The sequence below is a fragment of the Adiantum capillus-veneris genome, chromosome 20, assembly GCF_014529385.1.
Source record: "Adiantum capillus-veneris isolate H3 chromosome 20, ASM1452938v2, whole genome shotgun sequence".
Lineage (NCBI taxonomy): Eukaryota > Viridiplantae > Streptophyta > Polypodiopsida > Polypodiales > Pteridaceae > Adiantum > Adiantum capillus-veneris.
The window spans coordinates 104,036,495-104,055,595 of NC_140950.1; the positions used below are offsets into that span (position 1 = coordinate 104,036,495).

At 43.8% G+C, this 19,101-nt stretch overlaps 2 protein-coding genes across 2 annotated transcripts; one reads left to right on the forward strand and one right to left on the reverse strand.

The window, feature by feature from the left end:
• Window positions 1-13,401: 13,401 nt before the first annotated feature.
• Window positions 13,402-14,676, forward strand: LOC147433014 (uncharacterized). Its single transcript, XM_086492022.1, has one exon. The coding sequence runs from the start codon at window positions 13,402-13,404 to the stop codon at window positions 14,674-14,676; it is 1,275 nt and encodes a 424-aa protein (XP_086348148.1).
• Window positions 14,677-16,515: 1,839 nt separating this feature from the next.
• Window positions 16,516-18,016, reverse strand: LOC147433015 (E3 ubiquitin-protein ligase RING1-like). Its single transcript, XM_086491693.1, has one exon. It carries the CDS (start codon window positions 17,351-17,353, stop codon window positions 16,979-16,981), a length of 375 nt encoding a protein of 124 aa, XP_086347819.1. The 5' UTR covers window positions 17,354-18,016; the 3' UTR covers window positions 16,516-16,978.
• Window positions 18,017-19,101: the final 1,085 nt, after the last annotated feature.

Genomic DNA, 19,101 nt, shown 5'->3' on the forward strand with positions numbered 1-19,101 from the left:
GTGTCAAAGAAGGCAAGTGGTGAGGGAGGCACTTGCAATTTATCATTGCATGTGAATGTGACAACTACTATCTTGAAGGCTGAACCGTTTGAGGGAGCTCTTTCATTGTACCCTAAGAGCAGCATCGCATGCTATCTTCCATGGGCACTCTCCTTATTGGGCACACTGAAGGGTTCTATCTCGTCCACTATGGGGACGATTGCTTGCGTTGTTATTAAGGTGGACGAGGGCATTGCTCTTGACGAGATTATTGTGGCGGATGGGCTAGGTTGCGAAGACCGATCTGCGGTCAGTTTTCCGAGCTTTTGAGCACTCTTGCATGTGTTCTTTTGCTAGTGCTTACTCTTGTTTTTCTGTAGCTTTTCTTTGTGAAAGAGCGGAGGCATACTCTTTCCCACATAGTGCAAGACTTCAATGATTATGGCATATGTTGGGGTATAAAGCCCAATGTGGTCGCCCAGGTAAGTGGGCGGGCCGCCAGGTATGTACACATATTCTTTTGGAAAAACCTAATAAGAACTCACTATGCTCTACACATTACAGTAGAGCGAGTTCACCATATCGTCGTGCTCTTCTTCTCGCACTCTCTCTCGCGTCGTACTTCCGCTCGTACTCCTTCAACTGGTATCAGAGCTCAGATCGAGGCTCGGGGCAGCACTGCAGGAGGCTAGAGTCACCAGCTCAGATTGGAGTGAAATTCGACAGGCAAAGACACGGCCCCAAATCTGAGGTCATCTCGGCCACCGTTCGGCTTTGACAAAGGTCTGCACAGGCCATTTTCGACTACGTGGTCTCGGCGGGTGCAGATCCGACTCTGCAAATTTGGGTTTTTTCGGCCTACGACTGCAGGTGCTGAGGATATCGACACTCCCAGAGTGTTGATTTGTGGTTGTCTACACATCGAAGGACGGCTCACAGTTCTTGGAGGCGTGTCACATACGACACGGGCGCATCTACACACAGACTGTAGGCGACATCCACTAGTTCATCAGGTAGCTTGTGTTTGTTGCTTGATATTCTAGATTTCATCCTGACATTGCAGGTACTTCCACATGGGATGTATTGTCAGAGATGATGTATGTCTGTTGAGGGTTTGCTGGCTGTGAGTCACGCAGCAAACAACCGCCGCAGCGGTTACAGCATACAGTGGGAAATTTGTGGATGTATGACATTGTGGGAAGTCTATGTACTGTCAAATTTACTGCAGCCTTTGTTGAGGGTCGAGTGAGGTTTTATTGAGCTGGGGGATTCTCGAATGTTGAGATCCTTTCGGTGATACAGGTCTTGGAGCGATCCCTCGAGCACCCTTAGATAGGCAGCTAGGATGTATTGACTGTGAGTTAGACAGTTGGGATTGCATCTTTGCTTTACTACCGTTGAGGCATTGTCACAGTCTATGCTTACAAGACAGTGAGAGACAGTACAGGTGCAGGACAGGTTTATCCGCAGCTTACAGTGTCAGAGAGACAATGTTTTTTGAGCTGTTTTTTGGTCTGTTTTTTGAGTACACCATAGCCATTTTACAAAGGAGACTCTGCCAAAATTTATACAGAATCTGAAGCTTTCTTGGTTCATTTGACAGGTTGATATTGGTTCAGAGGTCAGTTTACAGGGGAAACTCTGCCGAATTTTTCCCAGGGAAGTAAACCACTGTGAAGCGTAGCTATGGCTGGATCACAGGACACTGCTCTTTACAATATCAAGAAGCTGGATGGAACCAATTTCCCATTGTGGAAGAAGCAGATTTGGCACGTGTTGGTACAAAAGAAGCAGATAAAACCTATAAAGCTCAAGGGGATACAACCAGAAGATATGGACGAAGATGAGTGGAATGAAATGGATGAATTGGCACTTTCTACCATTATGCTGACTTTGGCAGAAAGCGTTTACTTCAATGTAGCAGACGAGATGTCGGCTTATCAAGCATGGTTAAAGCTGAGTGATCTTTATGAGAAGCAGAGTGCAGCTTCACAGGTATACTGGCTTAAGAAGCTTGTTGACTTGAAGATGAAAGAAGGGACACCTATGTCCAATCATCTGAATGAATTCAACACAATCTATAGTCAGTTGTCAGCTCAAGGTGTCAAGTTTGATGAACCTGTTAGAGCTATGTTCCTGTTGATCACATTGCCGGAAAGTTGGGACACTTTTCACACAGCTTTGAGTAATTCTGCACCTCCAGGTGGTTTGAACATAGCAGGTGTAGAAGGAAGTCTGCTTACTGAAGAGAAAGGCAAGGAAGATTGGGTATGCCAGTTGTTAAAGAGTCTTTATGGCTTAAAACAATCACTGAGGGCATGGTACCATAAATTCCACAAGTTTATGCTTTCTCAAGGCTACAAACGTAGTGAGTTCGATCACTGTCTATATACAAAGAAGGCTAAGGATGGTAGTTGGCTGATCCTTATTTTGTATGTGGATGATATGTTGATTGCTGGCAAGCACTTGGAAGAAATTTCAGCTTTGAAGTCAAAGATGGCAAAATCGTTTGACATGAAAGACATGGGTGAGGCAAGTCATATACTTGGTATGCGCATTGAGAGAGACAGATCAAAGAAGTTGATTTGGTTATCTCAAAAAGAGTATATTGACAAGGTTTTGCAACGTTTCAATATGGAGAAGGGAAAGGCACTGAGTGTTCCATTGCCACCATATGTGAAACTTAGCAAACAAGATTGTCCTGTGTCTGAGGAAGAACAGGCTGAAATGGATAAGATTCCATATGCGTCTGCAGTGGGTAGTTTGATGTATGCAATGATTGCTACTCGCCCAGACATTGCATTTGCAGTGGGAGTAGTAAGTCGATACATGTCAAACCCAGGCAAAAAACATTGGGAGGCAGTGAAAGGAATATTGAGATACCTGAAATCTACAAAGAGTATGCGTATATGCTATGGGAGTCAGGAGCTAAGTGTAAAGGGTTTTACAGACTCAGATTATGCAGGTGACTTAGACAACCGAAGGTCTACGTCAGGGTATGTCTTTACATTGGCTGGTGGAGCAGTATCATGGCGTTCTAGATTACAAGATTGTGTTACTCAGTCTACTACAGAGGCTGAATATGTTGCAGCATCAGAGGCATGCAAAGAATCAATTTGGCTTAATCGACTAGTAACAGATTTGGGAATCAAAGAAGAGATGCCTGTGTTATATTGTGATAGTCAAAGTGCTATACAATTGGCTCGCAATCCAGTTTATCACTCAAAGACAAAGCATGTGGATGTGAAGTATCATTTCATCAGGGAAATGCTCGAGGATAAGCAACTTCAGCTTGTCAAAGTTCACACCACAGAAAATCCTGCTGATCTACTTACAAAAGGACTTCCCTCAGAGAGCTTTGCGCATTTTCGCAAGCAGTTAGGTGTAGGGTAGTACATCACTTCTCTACATCTCTTGTATATTAGCTTGTATAGTAGCTTCTCTCACACTTAAAGTACCACATTGGACTTTAAGTGGGAGGTTGTTGGGGTATAAAGCCCAATGTGGTCGCCCAGGTAAGTGGGCGGGCCGCCAGGTATGTACACATATTCTTTTGTAAAAACCTAATAAGAACTCACTATGCTCTACACATTACAGTAGAGCGAGTTCACCATATCGTCGTGCTCTTCTTCTCGCACTCTCTCTCGCGTCACACTTCCGCTTGTACTCCTTCAGCATAGCCATGTTTGTGTTGCGCAATGTGGGTGTCCTCCAGAAGAAGAAGTGCTTGGCTGTTTTTGACTTCACTACATTTGTGGATGTGCCTGAGGGACATCTTAGGTCATCCTTGAAAGAGGCTTTCACAACCCAGATCATGGAGTTGGGCTATGGACGAAAGGTGTGACTTACTAGTTTCTAGATGCATTTTAAGTCTCCTTGGTGTATTCCGGGTTCTTGAGTGCAAGTTGTTTTTGCAGGTGTCTGGAGTTCTTCACTTCAGCCAGGTTAATGGGACTCTTGTTAACTTTGAATGCTCGAGCTGTGGAGATCACGTGTGAGTCGCGACCTATGCCACCCCTATTGCTACTCTTGTGATGCTCCTCCCTACATCATGCAGGTTCCTTCTTTAAAAGGACGCATACGAACACAAGATGGCAGTGAGTGTGCGGTGCTCATCAAAGGCATCCATGTGGACTCAGTATTGCCTGCTGATCGGGCTTTCCTAGATGTCCATTTGGAGTCCGTTGTGGATGCTCGTTCCATGCTGCTTCAAATCAAGCCTTCTGAAACTTTTACTGTCAAAAGAGGTGGTTTCGTGATCAACTACACTGAAGCTTTTAAGGAGTTTTGTCTTCCATGTACATTTTGACATGCGGTTGTCTACGTGCTCTTCGTGCCCTCATGTGCACTTTTCTTTGTGTCGTGTAGGAGAAACGATTGTGTTTTGTGGCTGGATATGCTTTGCAATTTGATGTATCATGTAAGACTTGTTGAAATTAGATACAAGAAGAAACGTACATAAGTTTCTCATAGTCCAGTTCAGCCTTTTGCACTTCTTAACAATACCTTTTTGTATTTTTCTTTCTTCATTGTTATGCAAGTTTCTTTCATGTGTTTGCCTCCAAATCATGCCATCTTGCTGTATTAGATCTTGCTGCAAATTGAAGACTATACAAAGTTTTAGATCCTTTTTGAGGGACCAGATAATAACAAGGCCACTCCAAGGAGAGACCATGTTAATTCATACTTGAACAATCCTCAATTTGGATTAAAAACAGTCAGAAGGCGTTTCATCCCCCCTTCACAAAAGTGACAAACCCAACAAAACTGCATACTACCATAAGAAGATGGTCTAACTGAACAATTCAACCCCTACTCTGCAATGTATGTCCAAAACTTCCAGCTTTCTCTCCTTTCTCAGCTCCATGAAATGCCTCAGAAGCCCTTTGCTTCCATATCAGCACTTACAAAAATCCAGCATCCACACACACTATAGACAGACAAAAAACCCATTTCCTTCAACACAAACTTCAGCCAAGTTAACACACAGATAGCTTGGAGTCCCACTTCGATTGCAAAAGTTAAAAAATTCACGAAAAAAACTTGTTAGCTAGCAAGGGTCAGGAGAGCCAAGTTAGAAGGAAAAATCAAGAACAACAATCCCTGCCAAGAGTGAATGTCTCCTGGGTTCAAAGAAATGCACTAGCAAGCCTAACAATGAGCACATCATTTTCTAGCCAGGTTAGAAGGAAAAATCATACCAACATCTAAGAAATCCCTGCCAAGAGTGAATGTCTCCTAGGTTCAAAGAATTGCACTAGCAAGCCTAACAATGAGTGCATCATTTTCTAGCCCAATGTATGCATAGCCATAATGGATGAAAACTTTGCACCTCCTACTATAGAGCCATTGGTGCCATGCAAAGTTAAGAGAGCTTATAGGCAATGGCACAACGATGATGAGGAGATCTTGTTGCAACTCATTAGACTCCATCCACAACTTAGTCCGAGAGAGCTTGCATGTTTGTATTGTGAACACTATCGTCATGGTCGATACTCGTTGGTGTCAACAACGTGAAAGGTATACAGGCTTCGAAAGTAAGAATTTGAACGCATGCACGGAGTGCTAGCCCAAAACCCTGTAGTAGACCTAGCTGCTGATGCTCCACAAGTAGATAGGTCCTTGAAGAGGACTCGTATCGCCTCTGATGCTAGAGCTGAGTACAATAGGAAAATTCTGGACACCCCAACACATGTTTGTGTTTGTTGCTCCAGGTTGGGCTTTAAATGCAACCTTAGAACCATTTCAGCCCAAGCTCAGCCATTTTGGAGCATAATGGTGTTGTTTTTGACAATGCTTGCTTCAAGGGACGTTTATTATGTTTGCGTTGTTCTCGAACACTCCGAAAAGGATTTATCCCTTCCTTTTGTTTTGTGAACATGCCATTGTCTCCGCAATTGCCTTGTACTGCACGACTTAACTTGTTGGAGACACGCCTAGTTTCCATTATTCAAGGATTTGTGAGGAATTAAGCTTCCCTTCTATTTTCTTTGGCGCCAAACGGAAGTACAACTTACCTAAATCAACGTCGTACCAAGAAATTGCAAAATGGGAGCTTATGCACAAGGATTTGAGATTTTCAAGCTGCATTGAAAACCTTTTCTTTAAGACAATGAAAATATTGGTCCAGCAAGTGTTGTCTCGCGCTTGGGTGCGCATGCGTAAAGGACAACTCAAAGACCGTCAAATTCGTGCTAAGGAGGTTGCTACTAACACAAATGTGGATAGGTTGCTACAAACAAACATGGGGTACAAGGACTTTGAAACTCTCAGGACATCAGCGAACGTCAAAAACAAGCTTAAAAGAAATTTATTTGCTATGATAAGGCAACTAGGGCCACCCTCTTTTTTCATTACATTGTCATCTGCAGAGCGATTGTGGGAGCCATTGGTTTGCTATTTGAAGTCAACAACCAACCTAGCCAATGGCAACCCTACACTGGCTGAGATACGATCCCTTATTCGTTCTAACCCAGTGATCACTGCTCAATAGTATGTTCACAGGTTCAATGCCTTCAAAATTCTCTTGAAAAAGGACAAGTCTATTTTAGGGTACTTGTTGGATTATTTCTTTGTTACATAGTTCCAAAACCGAGGTAGTCAACATGACCATGGCCTTTTGTGGGTTAAGGAAGCTCTTGTTTTTGGTGTTGCCTGTACCTCTGAGATAGAAGCATTCGTGGACAAGCACATAACTACTAACAAGGCATTGCTTCATGATGATTATGTGGACGTACAAACACATCGGCATAGAAAAGCATGCACAAAAAAGGGGACCAAATGCAGGTTTGGGTTTCCATGTGCCCCTATGCCAAAAACAAAGATACTCTTCCCTATGTGCAAAGGAGAGCGAACATCCTTGCATAAGAAAAATGCCAAGAAAATATATGAATTCTTGGAGCACGAAATGGTCATGAAATTAACGTTCAATGAGTTCCTGGAACACATTCAATTGACAGACGTGGACTACTTGCAAGCCTTGCAATCTTGCATTTCGCAACCAACGATCTTTCATGAGTGTGAACCTAAAGACATCTACACAAACAACTTTAATGCTATCATGTCTGAATCTTGGGGTGCCAACATTGACATCCAATTTGTCTTGAATCCTCATGGGGCTGCTTCATATTGTACTTCGTACATTACGAAGATGGACAAAGCAACCACCACTGCCATAAAAGAAGCATTCACACAATGCATGCATGAAAGAGCATCCACCTCTCAGCGTCTAAGGAAAATGGGGAATGCAATATTAAACACTCAGCACATAAGCACACAATAAGCTGTTTATTTGTGTCTCTCACTTCCTTTGACAAGTAGCTCACGAGAATTCATATACGTCAACACAAGAAAGGCCGAAGATAGAACACTCTTATTGAAACTCCGTACGACCCTTGAACGGCTAGATCCTGAGAGCGACGACATTTTCTTCGCAGACATCATCACAAAGTATGCTAGAGGGGATGTCTCTCTTTCTCATGAATGCCTTGCCTCATTCGCAACCAATCACACATTGACGTCTACCACCGCCAAGAAACGAAAGAGGCAGAGAATATTGCGCTCAAATAACTATAACAAACATCGTGCTCAAGAGGATTACTTTCGCGAGCTTTGCTTGCTTTACCTGCCATTTTATGGGACGGAACACACTCCAGGAAGATAGTGGAACTTGGTAACTCGTGTATGGCCAAAACAAGTGTACCATAGAAACGAACAGACATGCATTTTATAAAACACCTGGGTATGTTGAAGATGCTGTCGAAGAATGTGAAGCTTCGTCACCCGTCTCAACTTCGTCAAAAGATATAGCACAACAAGATGACACAACATTGTATGATGTTGGCAGCGACATGGGGTTGAAATCAATGAACCCAAAACACACAGAGAAGCCCATGCTAACATATAGCATGATGCCAAACAAAGAGTACCACACTTTGGTCCGGAGAATGAACAACCAACAACGCATACTAATGGAAGACATAATGCTCAAGAAAAGAACAATCCCTGAGTACAACATGCACCTCTTTTTGATCGGGAATGCTGGAACAGGGAAAACATTCACTTTGCTCCTTCTTGTGCAAGCATTGTTGCGGTTTTACTCACACAGTGTCACAAGTGATTTACTCCCGCGTGCGCTTTTGATGGCCTATACTGGCACATAGGTGGGACAACCATCCACTCTGCCCTTCATTTGCCTATTATTCTATGCAACTACTCTACATTGAGCAGTGACAAACTTGTTACCATATACATGTGGTAGTGATGTGTGTGAACACACTAGGACCGCCGGGGCATTTTTTCCCTCTTTAGGAGGTTTTTTCCCCCGTGCATTGTATATACGCCCATCACTCTAGGGCTATCTATCTTTCCATTGCACACTAAGTAATACACTCTCTATTGTGTACCTTGAGCTTCCTTCGTCTTCTCCAAGCTGTGTGTGTTTCTCTGCAACCCTAATTCCAACAATTGGTATCAGAGCAGGTCACGTCCTCCCGGGCTTAGTCGCCAGCTGCTCCAGCACACGCCTGCTCACTTTCTCCGATTTCAGTGAGCTTTGGCAAGCGTTCGCAGGTCGACAAATATTTTGGGCGAGCTCGAAGAGCTCGGTCTGCTCAGAATTTTGATTTGGGCTCATTTCGGCCTCCGTTTCCACTACGGGCAGTACTGCACAGGTTATTTCGTCATTTTGTGCAGATTTTCTGTCAGTGCCGTTTTCTGCATAACAGGTGCCTTATAGTCTTCTACGGTTTGTGCTATATAGCACAAGTTGTTCCCGCTCCATTTCTCCTATTTTCGGGCAGTTTTCACATCAGGTGCAGCATTTATCATGGCTGACAACAACAACACAGATGTGTTCAAGATGTTTGCTGCTGAGGACAGGTTGGATGGGGACAACTACCCTATGTGGGCTTATATGATGCAACACGTTCTTGTGTCAAAAGGTGTCTGGAACATTGTGCAGGGCATTGATGTACGTCCTGGTTCTGAAGATGTAGGCGATATTGAGGATGTTGCAGGTCTTGCTGCAAGGATTGCAGCTGTTAGAGTTGTTTTGCCTACAGCAGAACAAGCTCGTTGGGATGTTAAGGATGCGCAGGCTCATGCATTGATTGCGTTGTCTGTGAAGCGCACCATTATTCCTCACATCCGTTCAGCAAAATCTGCAAAACAGGCTTGGGATATTCTAGCAGGTCTTTATGCAAGCCGCAATGAGGCTAAAATTGCTTTGCTGCGTAAAGAGCTAGAGTCGAAGATTATGCATGAGGAAGATGATATGGACACTTTCCTTGCTAGTGTCAAGGATATCAATGAGCAACTCATTTCTGCAGGTGAAGTCATTTCTGACAGTTCCCTTGTGCAGACTGTTCTTGATGCCTTACCAGATTCCTACCAGACTTTTGCTAGTACTTGGAGACTGATGACCCAAGGAAATCCTGAAGTTGTCAAGTTTGATGCATTATGCACATTGCTGTTGCAAGAGTCACTTTCTAGAAAAAACAGGACTAGGCAGCGTGCAGTTGAACAGGCTTTTATTGCTTCTCAAAGAAAGGGTGGTAACAGTAATGCAGCCACTTCTTATGGTTCTGCTACGAGTGGCAAAATTTCTGTTCCTAATGCTTCTGCTGGCAGCACTTCGTCTGGCAATTCTGGTGATAAGGGCAAAAAGAAGATGCGTTGCCATTATTGTAAAGCCAATGATCACTTGATCAAGTCGTGTCCTAAGTTGAAGGCCAAAGAGGCTAAGAAGAAAGAGGGTGGTTCCACTGCAAATGCTGGTTCCACTACAAATGCAGCCATTGTTGAGTCTTCTGTGAAAGGAGATTGTGATGCTGATGTTGATGCAGAATGGGCTTTTAGCGCAGAGTGCACTTACAATCCTGCTGTCCATGATGCATGCTTGTCAGTTGCTGCAGATTCACATGTGTGGTATTTCGACAGTGGTGCTACAAAGCACATTACCTCACATCGTGAATTGTTTACCTCTCTCGAGTCTGTCCCTCATGGGAATTCAGTCACTTGTGCCAACAACGCCTCTTATCCAGTTCAGGGAGTTGGAAAGATTGTGCTCACTGCTGCTAATGGCAGTTCCTTCACACTTGTTGATGCACTTTATGTACCTGGGATCAAGAAGAATCTCTTGTCTGTATCCGCACTTGCTAGACTTGGACTTGTAGTCAAATTTGTGGATGACAGATGTACAGTTCATGATCTCAGTTTTGGTGATGAAATTGTTGCATCTGGGCTTTTGTGCCGTGGGCTGTATAAGCTCACTTTGTATGACAAGTGTGGACAAAATTTTGCAAATGCTGTTGCAGATTCAAGGGCTATTTCAGATGCAAAACTTTGGCATGCACGTTTTGGTCATCTGAATTTTGCCAGTTTGCTGCGTTTGCAGAAATCTGATATGGTTGCTTCTTTGCCGCCTCTTGAAGCACCTATCAAACATGTTTGTGAAGGCTGTATTCTGGGTAAAATGCAGCGTTCTAAGTTTCCAAAGGATGGTTCAGTTAGGGCCACATGCAGGTTGCAGCTTGTGCATAGTGACGTTTGTGGGCCCATGCAAACTCCGTCCTTGGGCAATTACCTGTACTTCGTGACTTTCATTGATGATTACTCCAGGCATGCATGGGTATTTCCGCTTAAAGCGAAGTCCGAAGTTTTTATGTGCTTCAAACAATTTTTGGCTATGGCTGAAAATGTCTCAAAATGTACTATGGGCACCCTCCGTTCCGATCGAGGGGGGGAGTATATGTCTCATGAATTTAATGCATTTCTGGCTAGTCGTGGGATAAAACACCAATGTACAGTGCCTTATACACCTCAGCAAAATGGTGTTGCTGAGAGGAAAAACAGGTCACTAACGGAAATGGCACGATGTATGGTCAAAAGTCAAGCTTTGCCGCATTCTTTTTGGCTTGAGGCCATCATGTGTGCCACTTATGTACTTAACAGGTGTCCTACGAAAGCTTTGCAGTCTATTACTCCATATGAAGCATGGCATGATAGAAAACCTTCTATTGAGCACATGCGTGTTTTTGGCTGTTTGGCATATGCTTTGGTGCCACAAGTGCAGCGCAGAAAATTGGATGATAAGGCTGTCAAATGTATTTTTGTTGGTTATAGTGCTGAAAGCAAAGGTTACAGGTTGTATCATCCGCAAACAAAACGTATTTTGGTTTCACGGGATGTAGTGTTTGTGGAAGATTCTGTTCAACCCTTGCTGTCATGTACTAGAGACAGTAATGTAAGCTCACAGGACATTTATGACACTTTGTTGCCTCTTTTCAGTGGTGGAAATACGAATGTAAGTTCCAATGAGGCAAATGTACAGCCTATGGGGGTTTCTGAAAATGTTTTAGAACAGCCTATTACTGATGCAGATGTACATGATGTACTTGATGAGGAAAGGGCTGAAAATGAGCAGGCTAGAGGTATGCCAAAATGGCTGGTGCACACTTTGCGTGACAGTAAATTGGATGCACCTTTATCTAGTCGTACTCGTTCAGGCTCTCGCCATGCATCTTATGCATCAGATTGTTATGCTTTGGCTGTGTCTAGTTTACATGATGTTGAGGAGCCTCTGTCTTTTGATGAAGCACAGAATTCAGAAAATTGGATTGCTGCCATGAAATCAGAATATGATGCACTTATAGAGAATGACACATGGACTTTATGTGATTTGCCTCCTGGCAAAAAGGCCATTGGTACGAAGTGGGTTTACAAGTTGAAACGCAAGCCGGATGGTGAGATCGATCGCCATAAGGCTCGACTTGTTGCAAAGGGTTATGCACAACAAAAAGGCATAGATTATGAAGAGACTTTTGCTCCCACTTGTCGTATGACTACTGTGCGTTTTCTATGTGCATTGGCTCATTTTGGTTGGGATGTACATCAATCAGACATTGTTACTGCTTTCTTGAATGGTGACATATTTGAGGAAGTTTATGTAACGCAGCCTCGCGGTTTTGTCATAAAAGGACAAGAGGACAAAGTGTGCAAATGTAAGAAGGCTTTGTATGGGTTGAAGCAATCTCCTCGTGCTTGGTATGAGAAAGCTGACACTCATTTGGTTAAACGAGGCTTTCGTAACAGTCCAACAGAAAGCACATTGTATGTAAAGCGTGAGGATGATGTATTTCTCATTGTGGTTCTTTATGTTGATGATTTGCTGATCACTGGACCAAATGAGAGACATATTGCTGAATTTAAGGCTGATTTGAATGCTACTTTCAAGATGAAAGATTTGGGGCTGTTGCATCATTACTTGGGTATACAGTTTAAGCAGTGTGATGGTGGTATTGCCTTGTGTCAGAAAAGTTACATAGAGACATTGCTATGTAAGTTTGGACTTGAGGATTGCAAACCTATTGCCACTCCCATGGAAACAGGTTTGAAGTTGAGTCTACATGATGCTGGCGATCCTGCTGATGTCACTCTTTACCAAACTGCTGTTGGCTGCCTCATTTATGTATGCAACACGAGGCCAGATATTCAGTTTGCAGTCTCGCAGGTCAGCAGATTTATGCATAGCCCAGGGTCTAAGCATTGGCAGGCTGTCAAGAGGATTTTCCGCTACCTTAGTGGCACTTTACATCTTGGCTTGTTTTATCCCAAGGGGGGATCATTGCCGCCAGACTTACATGCTTTTTCGGACTCAGATTGGGCTGGTTGTTTTGACACGCGAGTGTCCACAAGTGGTTTTTGTTTCATGCTTGGCAGTTCATGTATATCATGGTTGAGCAAGAAGCAACCTACTGTGGCCACTTCGAGTTGTGAGGCTGAGTACAGGGCAGTCTTCACAGCTACGGTTGAGTGTGTATGGCTCAGACGCCTTATGGCTGACTTGGGTGTTGGACAGGACACTGCCAACACTATCTACACTGACAGTCAGAGCGCATTGGCAGTTGCGAGGAACCCAGTTTTTCATGCTCGCACAAAGCACATTGAGGTGCATTACCACTATGTCAGGGAGAGGCTCTCAGCAGGAGAGATCAGCTTGGCTTATGTGCCAACACAGGACAACCTTGCAGATCTTTTCACAAAGGCATTGTCTCGTGAGAAGCTTGAAGCTTTCCGCAAAGCTTTGGGCTTACTCCCCTTTGTGGACTGATCCTGTCCTCAGGGCATGGCACTTCCCTTTACTCATGTGCCAGCTCTCGTTCACCGCATCACTCCAGGGGGGATTTGTTACCATATACATGTGGTAGTGATGTGTGTGAACACACTAGGACCGCCGGGGCATTTTTTCCCTCTTTAGGAGGTTTTTTCCCCCGTGCATTGTATATACGCCCATCACTCTAGGGCTATCTATCTTTCCATTGCACACTAAGTAATACACTCTCTATTGTGTACCTTGAGCTTCCTTCGTCTTCTCCAAGCTGTGTGTGTTTCTCTGCAACCCTAATTCCAACAAAACTAGACATGCTTTCTACCCAATATGGCAACTTGGACCTCGTGGTTTTTGACGAGGTCTCCCTGATTGGTCAGAACATGTTGGTCACTGTTGACATGCGGCTACGTGAGATTAAACGCAATCACTCCGAACCATTTGGAGGCGTGGACGTCATCATGTGTGGGGACTTGTGCCAAGCAAGCCCAGTGAAGGACTCATGGATCTTCTCCGAGAAGCCCACACTAACCTCTTTGCACCCATCATATTGGAATGAAAATATACAATGCTATGAACTAAGGCAGCCGATGCGGCAAAATAACCTTCGTTTTTTAGAAATCTTAAACAAAGTACGCATGGGGCAGCACAAACAAGAAGACCTTGATGTCCTAAACAACCTGTACTTGCGACAACCTTTGGATAAGGAGCTAGTGTCTCATCTTTATTACACAAATGCTTGCAAGGATAGGCATAACGAATCCGTGTTCAACTTTCTCACCTCTGAGGCGCATACTCTCCTGGCAATTGACAAGAGAAACAAGAGCTGTAGCAAGACAATTGCTATTCCCAAAGATGCAAAAGCGACGGGCGGTCTCCATTCAATCCTTTGCCTAAAAGAGGGTATGCTCATTGAGATATGCTCCGGAAACTTGGATATTGTTGATGGCCTTGTGAATGGGGCTGATGGCACTTTCATGACATCGAGCAAGGCGCAAGATCAGCAAGTAGTGTGGGTGCACTTCAATGACCAAAAAGTTGGCTGCAAAGCAAGGTATGAAAATAGGCATAGCTACTGCAGTACAATCGTCTCCTCATGGACACCAATAAAGAGAATCACGCGTGAGTTCCAAGTTGGGAAAAACCACCTGAACACAATTTCCCGCTCGCAGTTCCCTATACAGGCCGCCTCCGCACGCACAATCCATAGGGCCCAGGGATTGTCAATGGACTCTTTGGCATTCGACCCATGCAACATAAGAACTCATGGCCTGGTATACACAGCTTTGTCAAGGACTCGTGACCCCAATAACTTATACTTGCTAAACCCTATAGAAATGAGTCATATCAAAGTCAATCGTCTAGTGCTTGCAGAAATAGCGCGGCTGAACTCCGATTCATGTTGGGTATTGCATCAACGTCATCTCGAAGGCTTGAACCTTGCAACATTCTCTATACAATCATTGAACACAACATGCTTCAAATTTCACAAAGAGGACCTGGTAGTTGACAAAAGCTTGATGGCTGCAAGCATCTTGTGCCTCCAAGAGATGCATATGCAAGAACATGAAGCATATGCAAGAACATGAAGCATATGCAAGAACATGAAGACATTACACTGCCAACCTTTAAAATGGTGTCTCATCCCACCATGCATTGCCTGGCAACATATTATAAAAACACATTGACCCTAGTTGATAGTGTTTCTTTGAATCGCTATAATGTAAGATCTTTGCTAACAAAATTCGTGTTGGAATCAAGCCAGGCCATAACAGTGCTTAATGTGTATAACCCTCCAGCAACCCACACTTCCCACATCCTTAAGAGTTTTGCACACACACTTGAACAACGTAGATAAAAGCATCCCCTTGATTGTGGTGGGAGACTTCAACATAGACATTTCTAAACACAACCTCAGCTCCTTATATTTGTCTCAATTAATGAAAACGCACAAGATGGAGCAGCTCATACAGGTTCCCACTACAGTGTATGGCTCCACTATAGACCATATTTGGACAAACATGCATCCACATGTGAGAGCGGCACCAACTTTTCGTATTGGACAGACCATTCTACAATCTATCTCGTCTTGAGAGACATCTTGCATGTGTGCCAATAGTCGCCACAGTGTAGGGTTGGTCCCACCACGTATATGGCCCTTAGACGAATCGTCATATGCGCCAAATCAAGGGTGATTGGGTCAGCCAACGCTCTTATGTTATCAAGGACAGAGTTTGGTTGAGAAAACGACCCCAAAACTTTCCTGCACTACATGCCAACTGGTATCTAGCGTACTTCCATCTGCCACCACTGTGTATATGCTGATGCACCACCCATACAAAGGGGAACAAGAGCTGATCTAAAAAACTAAACACGTGTTAAAATACCTATCACTATGAGAGCTGAAATTAAGCTCAAAATCAGCCCCAAGGTGCTCCTACGAATGCTCACATATGCATCAGCCAGGTTCATAGTTTTTACACCGCATATATGTGCAAGAGAGCCCTGATTGGCTGAGGAAAGTGAGCTTGTGAGAGGCTGATATACTCGACCATGCATCGTTGAGGACAACATCTTGGAATGGACCGACACATCCTGAAAACTACCAAGATAGAGGTGCCTTCTATTTCAGAATTGTATAGAGAGTACTGCAAGGTCCATTTCTATTTCGGGGGTTGATAGAATGTGGCATGATAGATAGTGCACAGAGTGTGTTTAAAACTTACTGATTATGGTTTGAATTCTTGGAATGCATTCATTTCAGGTTACGCATAGCACAAACATGAGGAGACGTCATGTTGTGTTTAGATGAAATGCAACAAAAGGGTTTCTTTCCAGATTCAACAACATTTGCATACGTTTTAAATGCTTCTCGAAACATTGGAGCGGTCAATACGAACATCCTTAGCCCTCCAGTAATGCAGCCATGTAAGCCAGGGATCTCAAACAAGCCAGCAGTATATGGAATCGTGTTGGAGGGGGAGACAAAGTTTCCTGACCAGTGACATGGTAACACAAACAATTGTCTTTGTATTTTAGGCAACCTGTGGTAAAGACCCACAAATTTGTCACCAACAACTAGCATTATTTTATGGTTAACCAAGGATACCATCACATTCTCCATCAACCAAGGTTCCTGCCTGTATACAGTAAAGAGGAACAACAACTGGCATATGTTAAATTAGATGCCCGCCGCGAGGGTAGCCAAGTTGGTTGAGTCTTTCGTGATGCAACCCTAGATCGTGGGTTCCAAACTGTGGTTGTTTCGGTGCCTCCCCCCCATCTGTAGATAAACAGAAGTAATCTTTCTTTCAAAAGGCACAGAAAACAAATAAGTTGCATGTGCACCACTCGCACAACCTGCATGTTCGCTCACGTAGGTGTGATGGACAGCACATAATGCTGAAAAGAATAGTTTTCACATGGCAAGGCCAAAAGTCGACATAATCGGACATTCCCAGCATCCCTTACCTTCTGCTTCCTTTGGTTTTTGCTTGCCCATGAGAGATGTATATAATCGGGAAAGATGCAGATTTGAACAAGCTAATGGTGGCATTAAATTTTACTATGCACAAGACCACAATTAAAGCATTCAACATCTTCACCAAATCCATGCCTTGCACAAGGACCGATGGACCCAGGGAGAAAGGAGAGACATGTGCCATTCTGTAAGAGCACTGCCACCTCCACTATTGACATTCCCTTGAATGCCATCCCCTTGTCAAGTCAAAAGGAGGTCCTGCTGCTCCGAAGCATTGTCTGCTACTACTGCAGAATACCTCACCTTGCCACAACTGGTCGTTATTGTTCACCTGAAAGGATGCCCTGCTGCTCAGCAGCACTGTCAGTCTCGACAAAATACCTTGCCACAGTTGGTTGTCCAGGGAACCTTCAAAAAGCCAGCATATCATGAACCCTTTGATTCTCTTGCAAAGCACCTTCCCCTGTTGTCCCAGAAAACTCTCCTACTGTGAGTCTTTGTGCACGCAAGCGTTCATACTCAGGATCATCTATGGGCAACGGATATCGGCAAACAGGGCACGAATTGTGTTGATCCAGCCATGTCATTGTGCAATCAGGATGATACATATCGTTGCACGGCAGTTGCTTAACCTGAGAGAGCAACTCAAACTCCTCTTTACACACGGCACATTGAGATGCATCTGTATTCAAGCGCTCCTTGGATATGGTGACAGTCGGCAAGGCATCAGTTGCAAACTTCGAAGCATCAAATCTGGCTACATTCGCCCATGTTGTGACCCACATGGCATTACGTGTCTGACTGACCTGGAATCAATGCATTCCACACAATGAAAATCTAGGAACATGCTGCTCAATGCCTTGTCACACGCTTCCAAAAGCACCACACTTGGCATTATTAATTTCCTCGCCCTTCCCAAGTACTCTGATACTTTCATAAATTCATAAAAAGCTAATAAAGGTCAATCCATTTGGTGAGAGACTCTTGTGTCTCATTGTTGCACCACCATTGCTACCTTGGACGAGCAGCTTGACAATCTGGAGAGAAGTCCATTTGCAGCCTGCTCTTCAATCTTGGAGGACAAGCACTACATGCATCGTTCATGAGAGTAAGAACACCTTCTCAAAGAAAGCCAATGGGGCAAAAGAAAAATGTTAGCAAGAGTCGTTCAATGGTCATAGTCACATGGCTTGTACATATACTCATACTATAGCTATCGTTGACACAACTTAGGCTCTTTACACTACTTGCCACTATAACAAAAGGCTCCCGAGTCCCAACATAGATGTGTACACCCTACTACCACAACCTAGGCTCTTTACACTACTTGCCACTATAACAAAAGGCTCCCGAGTCCCAACATAGATGTGTACACCCTACTACCACAAGCTAGTATGTCATTAATGCATTCCACACAATGGCATTCCAAAAAGAAATTTTCTCAACAATGTGTAACGCTTCTCATCTCAGGAAACACCAAACTTAGCATGTATGTTGCCTTAAGCAATTAAGCAAAAATTGTTTCGAAGAGAACCTTGTTTTCACATCACATTGTGACAAATACTCATGCACCAAGAGATTAACTACCAAGACTAAATAATCTCAAACTTGCAACTTCATGAACCATGTCATCTGCAATGTGCTCCTTTTCACACTAAAACCTGGCAGGCCATATGAATTTTACAATTCATGTCTCACTTGTATTTGGCTTGCTAAGGCCATAGGCTATAGTGGGGCGGGTGGAGAATTGGTGCAAATTTTGGATTGTTGATGCACATTGTGTCACGAGGACATGGCAACTGTTAACTATGTCACGAGGACGTGGCAATTGCTAACCTTTCTTGTTGGCTTCTTTCCAATGATTTTTGTTTTATTTTTGAGACCCTCTTTTTGAAGTTGCAAATGGTTGGACATTGTATGGCCAATATGAACGGTAGTTTCACTCGCAGACGGGAAGTGGATCGGCACTGGAACTTGTATAGTAAGAGGATGTCTAAGCTCAGTTCAAGATCATGTAGGTCCCCTCGTCGCACTTAGCAAGTTGGTGGATATTAGGAAGTGAACTCAATAAAGGCATAAAGCCAAGGTGGGTCACCACAAGAAAATACCCGACAGTTATCCCCATTGCATTTTTCGATGTGGTTTCAATGGGGATAGATGGTCAGAAGACCACTGGGAGCCCAATAGAAGCATTTTCTAAAAATTTAGAAACTTACCTTTGGAATGACGACAAGGGGAACATTTTACAACTCTGCCACAAAGTCAACTAAGCAATCAGTCGGGAGATTTTTAGGCGGCAACCCTAAAACGGCAAAATGCTTATAATCAATCCAAGTGGCACATTTCTGTGCACTTTCCTCATGCAAGAGAAGGTAGCGCTGAATTTATAGCTCGAAGGCTCATTTTGCAGCTTCCTTTCACAAGTTAAGAGCTACGGAGTGTTTGCTTTCCTCTCTATGTATAGTGTGGTGCTAAGAGTGATGACCTGCACACTATACACTGCTCTCTCTCTCTCTCTCTCTCTCTCTCTCTC

Excerpts from the sequence above, each read along its gene's own strand:
- LOC147433014 (XM_086492022.1), top strand. The coding sequence starts at position 13,402 with ATGCTTTCTACCCAATATGGCAACTTGGACCTCGTGGTTTTTGACGAG.
- LOC147433015 (XM_086491693.1), bottom strand. The coding sequence starts at position 17,353 with ATGTGGGTCACAACATGGGCGAATGTAGCCAGATTTGATGCTTCGAAG.